General features: G+C 37.3%; 1 protein-coding gene across 2 annotated transcripts in view; it reads left to right on the plus strand.

The window, feature by feature from the left end:
- Positions 1–14,703, plus strand: part of BTBD8 (BTB domain containing 8) — an 88,604-nt gene extending 73,901 nt beyond the window's left edge. Inside the window, exons 14-18 of one of the 2 annotated variants that reach the window (XM_004619927.2) lie at positions 3,980–4,694; positions 4,929–5,016; positions 6,132–6,271; positions 9,003–11,336; positions 12,526–14,703. In XM_004619927.2, coding sequence (XP_004619984.2) covers positions 3,980–4,694; positions 4,929–5,016; positions 6,132–6,271; positions 9,003–11,336; positions 12,526–12,995 — 3,747 coding nt within the window. In that variant the 3' untranslated portion in view covers positions 12,996–14,703. The remainder of the gene's footprint in view (positions 1–3,979; positions 4,695–4,928; positions 5,017–6,131; positions 6,272–9,002; positions 11,337–12,525) is intronic. The other variant, XM_055138507.1, reaches the window with a different exon arrangement.

Below are 14,703 nucleotides of genomic sequence, written 5' to 3' on the forward strand. Positions count from 1 at the left end.
TATGTAACTGTGGTTATACAATTTATATAATTTGTTATATATTATTACATAATTATATGTTACAAAATCATACTAAATTAGGGATCCCAGAGATGGTTTAAAGGGCTCAACCATGCTTTGCAGGTCGGAGCACAGGGTTTGGGCTCCAGCTCTGTTTGCAGCTCACCAGCTCCATCACCACCAGGAGTGACCTCTCAGAAGATTATACTAATGTAGTACTTGCATTATAATGAATAAACAATCATTGGGAGCTCAAGTTTGGAAATGCACTCTTGTAGAGTGCCATAGGGTCTCTTATTTCTCATCAGTCAACCTATAGGAATTTATACAACTCATATTACAATAGAAAGCTCTTATACTCGAGGCAGAGGTCCTCGAGTATACTAGGTCTACTTCCCCAAGTATATACCACCTAACACCTGTGTGTTCATATGTTCCGCCTAAGAAGATGTCATGTCAACCAAGTTTGAGAATTTCTATTCACAGTCACTTCCTGTATAGAATGATTAATTGTGTACATTAGCACTTTTTAAAACCTCTGAGAACACTGTATAACTGAAACCTAATCTTGAACAGCTTTATAAGGGTCTATCTCACAATGATTCAATTAAAAAAAAAACTTGGCAGAAAAAATTAAAACCTCTGAGAAACACAATAACAAAGAACAATTTTGAATTGATCCTACCCACTGTTTGATGATTTAAAATAAATACATTTAGAATTTAAATAGGATCAGTTTTCCACGCAGCCACATTCCCAACCACAGAGCATCTCATACCTCACATCACTCATATTCCAAAGGTAGTGCACCACATTTGATGGATTTCAAGTAGAAGATAACCATCTTTGAGGGAATATATTTTTACATATATATATATATACATATATATATATGCATACAAGGCTCAACCTTTAACATGTTAGTGATCACATAGAAGGGCTTAATGGCCTTGGGGTGAATTATAACAATCTTCATACACTTTTCTCAAAGAAAACTTTTTTGGAGCATTTTCAGCGATTTATTCATAACAATTCAAAATAAATTATTTCAGTTCTGCTTTGGGGCAGGGTTCAGAATGGAAATATCCAAAATTGGTGGTAGGAACTTGTAATGGTGGTGGGATTGGTGTTCAAATGTATTTCTTTTTTCTTTTTGGGTCACATCTAGCGATGGTCAGGGGTTACTCTTGGCTCTGTGCTCAGGAATTACACCTGGCAGTGCTAGGGACCATATGGAATGTCAGGGATTGAACCTGGGTCAGCCGCATGCAAGGCAAACACCGTACCCGCTGTACTATCGCTCCAGCCCCTGGTCTTCAAATATTAAACATAGTCAAATATTATGAACTACTTTATAAAAATAAAATAATATTTTAATTTTTTTTTAAATAAATAGGGTCAGTTTTAAGGGTAAAAATTAATTGAATTTAGAAATCTACCTGGTTCTAGGTGTTAAAAATAGACAAGGACTAGGATGCAAGCCTTATGTGTCCCTGATCCCAATTTAATCCTGGCATCTCAGAAGCCTCTTCAGATGCTGAAGTATAGCTTCACCAAGTATAGCTCTGGATGGTCCTTAACATCAAAGTGGTCCTGAGCACTGCAAGATCTGAGCAGCACAGCATCTTCAGACCCTTACAATAAACCTCCAGCTTGTTCGCCAAGTATTACCTAAGAGGCCCCCAGGCCCTGTGATACCCCTAAAATGGAGAGAGAAGCATTTTTTGAACTGAGATTTGGTCAAATAACAAAAATGAGGGACAAACCTATTTGAACTTTGTAAATATTAAATAGATCTTAGAATTCGACTCTGTATGAACAGTCTCATCCTCTTGTCATGCATAATCCAAGACTTGCTAATGTTAATGATTTCTTAAGTAACCTAAATAAGGTAAAGATTGCACTAGATTCTAATGATTATTATAGAGCTTCCCAGATTGATTTGACCTATACTCCTTTATCAGAATAAAAAATTACACATTGACCACCAGAAATTTACCTTTACTCTAACAGGAAGTGACCCCACCCCCCCATTTTACCCAAACTGCTACCTCTCCCTTCAAACTTTCCAGCACCCAATTTGGGAAGCAAGCTAGATTATTATGTATGTATGAATATGCAAATATACACATATATATTTGGCGGGGATGTTTTTTGTTTTTGAGCCATACCTACTGGCTACTCCTGTTTATTCTCAGGGGACCATGCAATACTTGGGATCAAACACTGACCTCCTACATGCAAAGCAGATGGACTCTGCTCATTGAGCTATCTCTCTAGTCCCTATGTTATTTTTATCTTAGATAAATAATTAATGTAATTAGTAGCATTCTATATTTAGACATTATTTAGACCTTAAATTGTTTATCAAGATATACTTAATTTTTTTGTTTATTTTTGTTTTGGGGCCACACTCAGCTATGCTCAGGGATAACTCCTGGCTCTGTTCTCAGAATCACTCCTGGTGGTCTCAGGGGACTGTGTGGGATGCCAGGGATCAAGCCTGGGTCGACTGTGTGCAAGGCTAGTGCCTTTCTGCTGTACTATCTTTCCAGCCCCCCAAATATTCTTCAAATGTTTTAAGTGCCTACTGTGTGGTGGGAATAAAAGTGAGGGATACAAAGACACCACATAATCTTCTTTGAACCTTGACAGTTTCATACAGATTTCCAGGGGGACCAGGGGAGAGACTATCTGGAAAATGGCAATATCAGATAGCTTAAATTTTTACTCAGAAATGCCTACCAAAATTTAAAACCCTGTTGTTCTGGACTAGGGGGATAGTACAGGGATTAAGATGCATGCTTTGCATGTAGCCAACTCTGGTTCAATCCCTGACTCTACATGAAACACTGAGCATCACCTACTTTTGCTTTGGAAGCTCCCTAGCATTCCTGAGGTGGCCCAGGTAATCCCCAGCACTGAATCTTCAGGCCTCATATGAAACCACCTACCTGTGAAGCACAGGCTTGGTTAGCTGAGAGTCACCAGGAGTGGCCCCTGGCTTCCTGAGCACCATGTGGGAGGCACTTGCCCCCACAAATTTTTTCCATCCCTTGTTTATAATCAAGGTTTATTCTAAACAGAAAGATAAGTGTGGTTTTCTTAAATGCCCTCCTGGTTTTTTTTCTCTACAAATTTCATATAGTTTCAGGCCTTTATCTCTGATTCTCTAGACCAGCACTTAGTATATTACTATCTTGTTTCTTTCTCAAGCCCAGCTTTTCAGATGTAATTTGTATTTCAAAATAATTTATGATTGTTACCTTTCTTAAGGTTGTGTGGCCATAACTGGCAGTTCTGGGGGAGGGACATACCCAGCGGTGCTCAGGGAGCCATGCCATGCCTGGGATTGAACCCAACTCTTCACAGGTGTACAGTGGGTGCTCCACCACTTGAGCCTCATTCCTGGCCCAAGGAACTATTTTTTTTCTTAAAGATTAAAAACTCCAAGAAGTAAACATGCTTTGCTCAGAGTAGTAAATCTTTATCAGTATAATTTCTGGAATTTGATATTTGGCAAAGAAAACATTTTTGATTATAGTATTTTAGGCAATCTGTTAAATTGTACCAGATAAGTAACAAATCCTAGTTCTACCCCTTACCAAAATGTGACCCTGGTCAAATCACATACCTGTTTTAATCTCCAGTCTGATTTCTAGGAAATAAAGATCATTTCCTAGAAAAGGTTTTAATCTATGAAAGGGTTTTAGCACAGAACCTAGGAATAGGCCCTTAAACACATTGGCTATTGCTATCCTTCACTAAGGCACAAAGAAGCCTGTAGGCATGGGATCAGAGATACATTCAAAGTATTGATCAAAATGATCAAAGATAATGCAAGTAATTCAAGTTTTGGGTCACCCTCAATCAGACTATGAACTTTGCTCTTCTTCCCTCTTCCAAAAATTGGTTTATTGAAGTAAAGTATCAAAGACATCAGTCAAGTTACAAAGTACTTTTATTTTTTTCTTTGTAGCAGAGGAGACAAGTTTCTGATTCTGGTGTAATAAAAAATACATCTTGGAAAGGAAATAACAAGAAAGGGTGTTGGAGTTACCCCTCTGCTAATCAGAAGATGAAATCCGATGGGCCACTTGCATCTGGACATTCAACAAGTGCTAATAGAAATACTGTCAGTAAAATTTTGAAGCCTGATGATTCAAAGGAAAAGGATGGTGGAAAATTAGCATCTAATATAATGAAAGAATTAAAACCTGGGGGCAAAAATGTTTCTGCAAAGCCGAAAGCTATAATAAAGCCCAAAACAGAAAATAGTGATAATGTGAAGTCAATTAACATGCCTCCTAGACAAACTATGGAAAGATCAGCAGCAGCAGCAGTAGCAAATGGGGGACAGAAAGCTTTATTAAATGGAAAAGGAGTGAGAAATCAGGAGGCACAGGTGACAGGTGCCAGGCCCAAGGTACTCATGGGGAGCCTAAGTATGCATGCCAAAGCAAAACCTTTGAAGAGAGCCACTGGAAAGGAGTCTCCATGCCCTGGCATCACAGAACCTGCCAGCAGGTCTACAAATTCAAGCATGGAATTACTGATTTCCACGGAAAGTTTAGACGAGCCAAAAGAAAATGGATCAATAAGAGAGAAACTGTCTGGCCACAGACAGCTGTTTTGTGACCCTCCAGGACAGATGGTGAAAAGCAATATAGAAAGCACCAAAGCTTCTGCTGTAGGTGAGTCTTCATCATTTCTAATAGCACCTGATAAATTTCCTAGGGAGAAAAGTGAACTTGATTTTGAACTTTCACTTTCAAATGTCCAAAATATTTATTTACATATGTTTTCTTGGAAAGTGAGAGAAAATATGCTTTTCCACTATTAATATTTAATTTTGTCTTTGGCTAGTGAATATATATATGGTTGTTACTAGTTTTCTGTCTCATGACTCACTTATTCTTAATCTACAGCAGTAAAATCTCGACCTGTTTCCAAAATTGCCAATGGAACATCTAACAAAAAAATCATTCATGAACAAGAAACTAATATAAATAACAGGTAAATCATCATTTATGTTTCTATGTACTAATGACCCCTAAAAATTAAGTACTAATTTTTTTTTTTTTTTTTTGCTTTTTGGGTCACACCCAGCGATGCTCAGGGGTTACTCCTGGCTTTGCACTCAGGAATTACTCCTGGCAGTGCTTGGGGAACCATATGGGATGCCGGGGATCGAACCCGGGTTGGCCGCGTGCAAGGCAAACGCCCTACCCGCTGTGCTATTGCTCCGGCCCCTAAGTACTAATTTATATCTAATTATTTTAAAATATATTTCTCTGAAATTTAATGTGCTTATATGATCACATTTAAATTTTTTTGTGGCCGACCCGGGTTCGATTCACAGCATCCCATATGGTCCCCTGAGCACCACCAGGGGTAATTCCTGAGTGCAGAGCCAGGAGTAACCCCTGTGCATCGCAGATGTGACCCAAAAAGAAAAAAATATATATATGTTTACTCAAAAAGATAGTGACAATAATAGAGGGACACTTAATTATACTTGTTGCATTCAGTCAGTGCATTGCTATCACACTTGAAATATCACTGTCACTGTATCACTGTCATCCCATTGCTCATCGATTTGTTCGAGCGGGCACCAGTAACATCTAATTGTGAGACTTATTGTTACTGTTTTTGGCCTATCCAATACTCTCGGTAGTTTGCCGGGCTCTCCGAGAGGGGCGGAGGAATCGAACACAGGTTGGCCGCGTAAATGGTGAATGCCCTACCGCTGTGCTATCGCTCCAGCTCACTTGAAATATAATTTCATAAATTAAAAAACTGATGAACATTAGGTTATTTTATTTTCAGAAAAAGAATATTTATTTTTATCTACTTTGTTTGGAGGCCACACCCTGTGGTGTTCAGGGCTTACTCTTGGCTCTGCACTCAGAGATCAATCCTGGCGGACTTGGGCGACGAATATGTCGTGCTGGAGATGGAATCCAGGCCGGTATTATGCAGAGCTAGTATCCTACCCACTGTGTTATTGCTTCATTATCACTCTGGCCCCAGAGATATTTATTTTTATTTCCATGAGAAAGTTTTGAGTGCTTTAAAGTTCAGATTTTGTAATTTAATTGTGCTAAATAAAAGTAAATCATTTTTCTTAGTGTGCTAAAGAAGGTCACTAGCAAAGGATCCAGTGACCCCGTACCGCATGCAGTGTTAAAGAAAAGAGGAGCTGGCATTGGGTGTGCTGTAGCTCAGCCCAGGACAAAGAATGGTCCAACTAATCTTGCTAAAACTCAAGGTACGCTGAAATAGTCCTGTTTTATTACCTCCTTGTTTCAGTTGATTAAGCAGAGCTCCCATTTGGAATTTTAGCTGCAAATAACCAAACTATAACTGGTTCCACTAATTTTGCATTCATTTCTCCCTATAGAGATAAGATTTTATTCACTTTTCAGATGTGTTTTGGTATGTTGAGTGAGAGTTTGTTTTTTAATTTACTTTTATGAAATAGTTTAGGGAATTTACCAGAATTTCTTTTTCTGTTCCTTTTGAATATTATACTCATTTTTCTTCAAAGTTTTATTGGTGGCTGTAGAAACTCTCTCTGCTAAAGAGCTCTTTTAAAAATAATGATACAGAAAGCTACAGTACATAGGGAGGAAGAATTATCTCTCTGGAATCTGTGCCACTCCTGATACTTCCCCATATTCTAAGGTACTGTTCGAATTGCATAATTTGGTAAGATAGTAACTGATAATTTACTCTATGCAGTAAATGTTCACATAGGTAAAAATCAGTTGATAAAATTTTAAACTTCACTTAGTCAATAAATTCATTTTGGAAGAAAATAAAAATAAGAGCAAAATTATTCTTGTTCTAGCAATAGCTAAATAATATACATTTTAAGTATTTGGTAACTGACAGACTTAAATGTTCAGAATATCATTTCAAGGGCTTTAACCAGTATAAATAAATCCTCTTTCCCTCTGGTTAGTTTTCATTCCTGGTACATATCTAAGTTGTTAACAATGATTAGCAATAATAATAATGGTTATTAGAAATAAATTCACTTTTTTATTTTCTGGAAATATATGCAACAATTTGAGTACTTCTTTTGCTGAGGGGTCTGTGCTCAGGGCTTACTCCTGACTCTGTGCTCAAGGATCTCTTGTGGTGGTGCTGGAGATCAAACAGGGGTCAGCTGTTTGCAAGGCAAGTGCCTTGACCTGTGTACTATATCTCCAGCCTTCAATAATACTTCATTTTTATCTTTATTAGAGTTCCTTTCTAGCTATATGAAAGTATTTTTTTCTCCCTAAAGGCTAAGAATCTACCTGCTCTTTTTAGTATAATAAAATCAGATTTTTTTATATATACTTATATCTGCATCACTGTATCACTGTCATCCCATTGCTCATTAATTTACTTGAGCGGGCACCAGTAAGGTCTCTATTCCTCCCAGCCCTGAGATTTTAGCAGCCTCTCCTTACTCGTCTTTCCCAAAAATTGGAGGCTCTTTCAGGGTCAGGGGAATGAGACCTATCGTTACTGTTTTTGGCATATCGAATACGCCACAGGTAGCTTGCCAGGCTCTGCCCATGTGGGCGGGATACTCTTGGTAGCTTGCATATATATATATATACACATATATATATGCAAGCTACCAAGAGCTTATATATAAATATATATTTATATATACTATATAAATATATATACTATATATATAATACTTTTATATCTATATATATACAGATATATGATTTGTTGCCTACTGTCTGAACTCCATCAAATATGGTGTGGTAATTATGGAAAATGGGTAGGAAGTATTTCACAGTGTGAAAGTAGCCTGAAGCATGGTGGCGGTTGGGTAGTGGAGGTCGGCTGCGGGGACTGGGTCCCTTGGGGTGGGAAGGGTTCTCACCCGCCCCCCCCCTCTGGGGCGACCCCAGTGAAAACAGCCTGGTGTGGAGTCCGGTGGCATGGCTATGGGGGCCTCGGTCTGGGAGGAGCAGCCGTTGAGATCTGGAGAGTGGCCAATGAGGAGGCAGGGTGTGGCAGGGTGAGGCTTATGGGTGTGATCCCTGGGTCGCTGGAGATGGGGGATAGCACGCAGAGGATCTCTACTTCCGGGTCCCATTGAAGCCAGAGTCCAAGGTCACAAAGTTCCGCATTATCTGGGTTCTGTGGGACTTCATTCATGTGTGAGGCTCAGCTGGAGCGCCTGGAAAGTGGCCTGGAGCATGGCGGCAGTTGGGTAGTGGAGGTCAGCTCCAAGGCTGGGTCTCTTGAGGTGGGGCACCAGTGGGTGCCCCAAGTGAAAACAGCCTGGCGCGGAGTCCAGATATATATCTGTATATATTTATGAAAATCCAGTGTTGGCCTTGATAACTGTCAGACTTTTCATTGTTTTGACTTATGGCCGCAATTGGCAGTGCTGCTGCACTCAGGGATCACTCCTTGGGTAACCATATGTGGTGCTGGGGATCAAATCTGGGTCTGTTGCATGCAAGGTGAATGCCTTAAATGCTGTCCTATCTCTCCAGCCCTCATCCAGGTGTGTTTTTTTTTTTTCCTTAAGGAAGTAAGACCTATTGCAATAATGTGATCCCTGTAAAAGTTGTAATAAAAAAATATTTTTTGTTTTTTATAATATCACCAGCTCAGCCCAGAACTGGAGCGATAGCACAGTGGGTAGGGCGTTAGTCTCGCATGCAGCCAACCCGGGTTCGATTCCTCCGACCCTCTCGGAGAGCCTGGCAAGCTGCTGAGAGTATCTCCCGCACGACAGAGCCTGGCAAGCTACCTGTGGCGTATTCGATATGCCAAAAACAGTAACAACATGTCTCACAATGGAGACATTACTGGTGCCTGCTCGAGCAAATCGATGAGCAATGGGATGACCATATCACCAGGTTGTAATCTGTTCATTTGTTTCTAGATGTGTTACTATTCCAATGTTTTATTAAAAAGTAATTTGAATTTCATTCAAAAATTGGGAGGTACATATTTTTCAATTCTTTTTTCCTTAGGATCCCAAGGGGAGTCACTCAATTTGATAAAATCTTCAGTCTCTTCAAGGCAGTGTGATGAAAATGTGACAAAATTGGACCACAGTACAACTACAGATAAACGAACACCCAAAAGAAAAATTGTCAAGCAGGGACATACAGCTTTGCCTAAGGTTAATACAAAATTAGTGGCAATGCCTAAAAACCTAAATCAATCCAAAAAAGGTGAAACTCTGAATAATAAAGACTCAAAACAGAAAATGCTTCCTGGACAGGCTTTACTAAAACCTCAGACCTCTCTTCAGAGACCTTTAAAAAGCGAGACATCTGTATCCCAGAAAAATATGCTTCAGGGTGTACATGATAATAATAACAAAAGCAATATTTTTGAACAGAAGACTCACAAACCTCCAGTAAGTCTTACTTCTGGAATCAGTGGTACAGAAGCTTTTCTGCCAGCTTGTAGGCCAGATCCACAAATGCCATTAAATAAGCAAAAAAAAGAGAAATTAGTGTTAGAAGGTCAAAATATTCCAAATATGGATAAATCAATAAGACCTGAACTGAAACCAAAACAGATTTGTTCAGATAAAATTGAGCCAAAAATTTCTAATCACGTTGTGGAACCCCACTGTGATACCAGTAACAAAGAAGTATATTGTCATTCTGATGGACGTGATAATGTAGATTCAGTTTTATCTAGCACCACTACACTAAAGTCCATAATTTCAAATCCAGTTGAAAACTCTTTGAACTCTAATCTAGTTTATAATTTAGATTCTACAAATGCGGAGCAAATCCATTCAGTATCAGACAGGGAGAAAAAAGTAAGAGAGAGAGATATAAACCAAAAATCAAGCATGCAGTGTGTAAAAAATGTGTCATCATATGTTCCTGAGAGGACAAATGGTAACTTAAGTTCTGTTCAGGATGGCAGAAAAACAGAATTTTGTGTAACAGAACGGACAATTCCTAATCAGTTGTCTGATGACTCTGTTATGAAGGAAGATAAATATGCTACAATAGGTACTGATGTTTCCTCTAAGAGTTTTTCTGAACAGATTTCAGAGGGAAATTCTCCTAAAGACATGGAAACAACAGAGACGCCAGAGAGTCATGATCCACCGGAAACTCCATTCATGAGCCCCTGGAATGTGAGTGCCAATGTTCTGCACCAGAGAGAGAGCCCTGAATCTGACACTGGCAGTGCCACCACATCCTCGGATGACATAAAGCCCCGCTCAGAAGACTATGATGCTGGAGGCTCTCAGGATGATGATGGATCAAATGACAGAGGTGTTTCTAAATGTGGTACCATGTTATGCCATGATTTTCTTGGAAGAAGTAGTAGTGATACCAGCACTCCTGAAGAATTAAAAATATATGATAGTAATTTAAGAATTGAAGTAAAAATGAAAAAACAAAGTAGCAGTGATCTTTTCCAAATTAATTCAACAAGTGATGATGAGATTCCTCGGAAAAGGACAGAAGTTTGGTCTCAACCTACAATATTCCATCCTAGAGAAAAAGAAAATCTTCCACAAGGTAGTGTTCAGTTTGCTCAGGAAGTAGATCAGGTTTCTTCCTCAGCAGATGAGACAGAAGATGAGAGGTCTGAAGCTGAAAACACTACAGAAAATTTTTGTACATCAAACCCAGTTCCTCAGCAATTTCAGGGAATAATTAATTTAGCTTTTGAAGATGCAGCTGAAAATGAAAGTCATGACTTTCCTGCAACTAAAATTTTTAAAAGGTCAGTTTTACTCTCTGTGGATGAATGTGAAGAACTAGGATCTGACGAAGGGGAAGTCCAGACTCCTTTTCAGCCTTCTGCAGATTGTCTCTCGCCCTCTGATGTTTTTGACAACTTTTTCCATGAGACTGATGGAAGGACCAGATACTCACAAGGGAAAGAACCTAAGAATTTACATTCTAATGCTGTCTTAGAACATAAACAAGATAAAAGCAATGGTGAGAGCACGCTCTTGGATCATAGTAACACTGACCTGTCAAGAAAAGAAATGCAGAGTACTTTAGCCACAGAAAAAAAGAATACAATAGATGTCTTCTCCACAGGAGGCAGACCACTTCTTCCAGAAGATAAAAAAATAATCAGTGGAAGTGACATGATTAATGACATTCAGCAATGTAATAAGCACTCAGACAGTGATATAAAATCTCAAGAAAGACCATGTCATTTGGAGCTTCATCAAAAAGAACCAAATTCTGACATACCAAAGAACAGCTCTACAAAATCACTCGACTCCTGCCAGAGTCATGTTCTGCCTCAGGAAAGCCCAGTGAAAGAGAGCCATGCTACAGCTACCGAAAAAGCTAATAATGCTTTATCTGCAGGTAATGCACAGAAATAGAAATGCTAAACCCGTAAGAAAATGAATTTAGAGAATTTAAAAGTTGTGTCTCTCTGAATATTATATTTTAGTAAAAACAAGTTAATTCAAATTTCTAATTACGATGAAAATTAGTTATTCACTTTTGTTTACTTAAAATCTTAGTGAAAATTTAATCTCTAGTAAAAATTTTGGCTAGCCTAAGAGATTTTTACATGAAAGAGTAAAGAGAAAACTTAGTTTGCTATTTAGTTATTTATGTCTAATACAGGAATTCTTGTCTATTAGAAATATTATTAAACATTACATATGATTTATGGACTATGCTTATATATATCTAAGAGGGCTGTGCAATAAACTAAAAGCACTGAAGTATTTTAACTATATTATTACAATTTATATACATTTTGCAGAGATTAAGACTTTCAGAATCACTGTAATTCTATTCTGAAGTTTTCACTTAAAAATAAATTTCCTAAAAGAGATTATATTTAAAAGTATTGAGGATATATAGGGGAAAGTCCAGGCTTATTTCACATGTTTAAATGGTTTCCTGTCTAATTGTTTTGTGTTTGTCTTCTTTATAATAGCAATTTGAGCTAATGACTCACTTTTAAAATATGCAGTAGTTACTGATTGAGCTATTGTATTTCAGAAATAAGAAACACACTGATCAAATAGTCCCTGTTGAACAAAATGGCAAGAATAGGGATCTCTTCAAAGTTGTATTTTTTGTTTGTCCTTGCTTGCATCCTCTTTTGCATGTGCAATAAAAAAAAATAAGCTTTAGATAAAATAAATTATAACCCTTTGGAATTGACTTTCCTTAAAAGTCACCATCAAATAATCTTTTTTTCTTTTTAAGTTTCTATTACAGTAAATTAGGTATATGTGCACATTCTATGTTCATGTTTAAATTATTTTGTTGTTTTCTGTATCACAAGCTTTCAAATTAAAGTATGTGGAATTGTTAGTTGCCTATGTGGTTTTTGCTGCTGAACATCTCCGTAGAGTTTTCTTTTTAACTCAGTAATAGAAATGCCTCAAAAATCTTGTCAACTTTGTACATTATTTTCCCGATTCTGTGTTTTTTTTGAACTATAAATGTTATATTGAGTTAATATTTTTCTACAAGACTGAGGGGAACCAACATGTGCAATTTTCACATTGTGTAGTGTTATGAATTATTTCAGGAGACATAGATGATCGTGACACATTGGCACAAACCTGCATGTATGACCATCGGCCTCCAAAGACCCTCTCTCCAATTTATGAGATGGATGTGGTAGAAGCATTTGACCAGAAAGTGGAATCAGAAACACATGTGACAGACATGGATTCTGAAGATGATCAACATTTTGCAAAACAAGATTGGACACTGCTAAAGCAACTACTCTCTGAACAGAATTCAAACTTAAATATTACAAATTCTGTTCCTGAAGACTTAAATTTAGCACAGTATCTAATCAATCAGACACTACTGTTAGCACGAGACAGTTCGAAACCTCAGGGTAAAGCACATATTGACACTTTGAGCAGATGGAGTGAACTAACATCTCCACTTGATGATTCCCCAGCAAGCATTACCATGGCAAGTTTTTCCTCTGAAGATTGCTCACCCCAAGGGGAATGGACAATTCTGGAACTGGAAACTCAACACTAAGATTAATAACTGTTTGAAAATTTTTTAATTATGTCACCCCATTATTTTTTGATGCTTACATCACATTCAGTAATTGCATTAGACAGAGATAGACTGTCCTTAATACTGAGGCAGTCTTTCTAATTTATTGAATAGACATAGTTCATCAATATGATACCACCTGTAGAATAAAGTGTTTTTCTAAAATTTTGAGCATGTTTTCTATAATTATTAGCATAATGAGAAGACTTGTAAGGCAAAACTTGTTTCAATTTTTCCTTCCCTAGCTTACCATTTATTTGTTCACTTACTTTTTATCCAAGAACTTAAAATGTGAATGCACAAGTAGATCAGTCCCTCTGTCTTTTTGTTTTGCATATGGTAAGATAGTAATTTAACAATAAAAAATTACTGTGCTTATGTTAATTTATGTATAGTTAATCTGTGAATAACACTCAAACTCAGGTTGGTGTGGTTGAGGTTGATAAGTGAGTACTAGAAAAAACCTTTACCAATTACTTAGTTTTGGAAAATTGTGAAATAAATGCATCTTGTATTTTAATCACCTTGTTACTAAAACAGAAATGGACTTCCCTTTCATACTCTTTTGGAGATATAGCCAGAGAGAGACATCTGCCCTTATTCTAGAGAAATCCAAAATTTTTCCATATATCTTATGTCCATTGATTTACACTTTCCAGTTTATGTCAGAGCTGTTTTGGAGCTGCACTTAATAAGCCTGCACTGAACAGTAACTTGAAAAGGGGAATGAGTAGAAGAGTAAATTAGTTAAATTGCATGGGTGTGTAATTGCATGTATGCTTTATCCATGTGTCTGTATACTCCCTTATTTCCTTTCTCAGATTGCCTTTCAATCTGTAATTGTGGTAGCAAGACAATAATAAAGATCTTTGCTACTAAATGCCACAGAGGACTGTACTCTTAGATACCAGCCATTATAGGTAAATGTTGCCCTTAACATGAGATTTGGTAGAATTATTTTTTTAATCTTTGTAAATAATTCATAATTTTTCCAAAATATGTCACAAGTAAGTAAACCTTTTGGTTAGAATTTCTTTTCGAGATTAACAAAGGTCTCAACAGGTGATCAACGATACAGAAAATCTGTATATTTAATGCTAATAATTATATTAATGTATAGTTATTTGTTTTAAATAGGAACAAATCACATAAACATTAACTATAACCTGTTAGACCATAGGTTTGCATATACCCTTTTAGACTAGAAAGTCAACAAGTAGCTCTCATTTATTCCTTCACAACACAGGCATTGGTTCTAGAGACTGAAGTACAAAGATAACCGAGGTTTGATTTTCATCTTCCCTCCACACCAACAAAAGGTTCAGACTATAAGTATTTTAAGGACTTTGTATGTTATTGATGGAAGTTTGGAGATTAAGCAAACCCCTCTATATTCCAAAGAAGGACTCTGAAGCCCAAAGAAATAAAGACTGCTCAAAGTCCTGAGCCAAAATATGGGCTTCAATCCAATTGTTCTTAATTTCAATTTGCTGTGATTTCTACCACCAACACACTTCATTTGATTTTTATCATAAAACATAAGAGCAAATACATTTTTAGATGTTCGTGGTACAGAAAAGTAATGTATGATCGAAACAGCACAAATTCCCCAAGATGCTGTTTTCTTATTTTCCAAATGTGATGTTTTAAGTGTTATTTTTAATAAACTACCTCAGAAATCTCCAAA

The sequence above is a fragment of the Sorex araneus genome, chromosome 5 (assembly GCF_027595985.1).
Source record: "Sorex araneus isolate mSorAra2 chromosome 5, mSorAra2.pri, whole genome shotgun sequence".
NCBI lineage: Eukaryota > Metazoa > Chordata > Mammalia > Eulipotyphla > Soricidae > Sorex > Sorex araneus.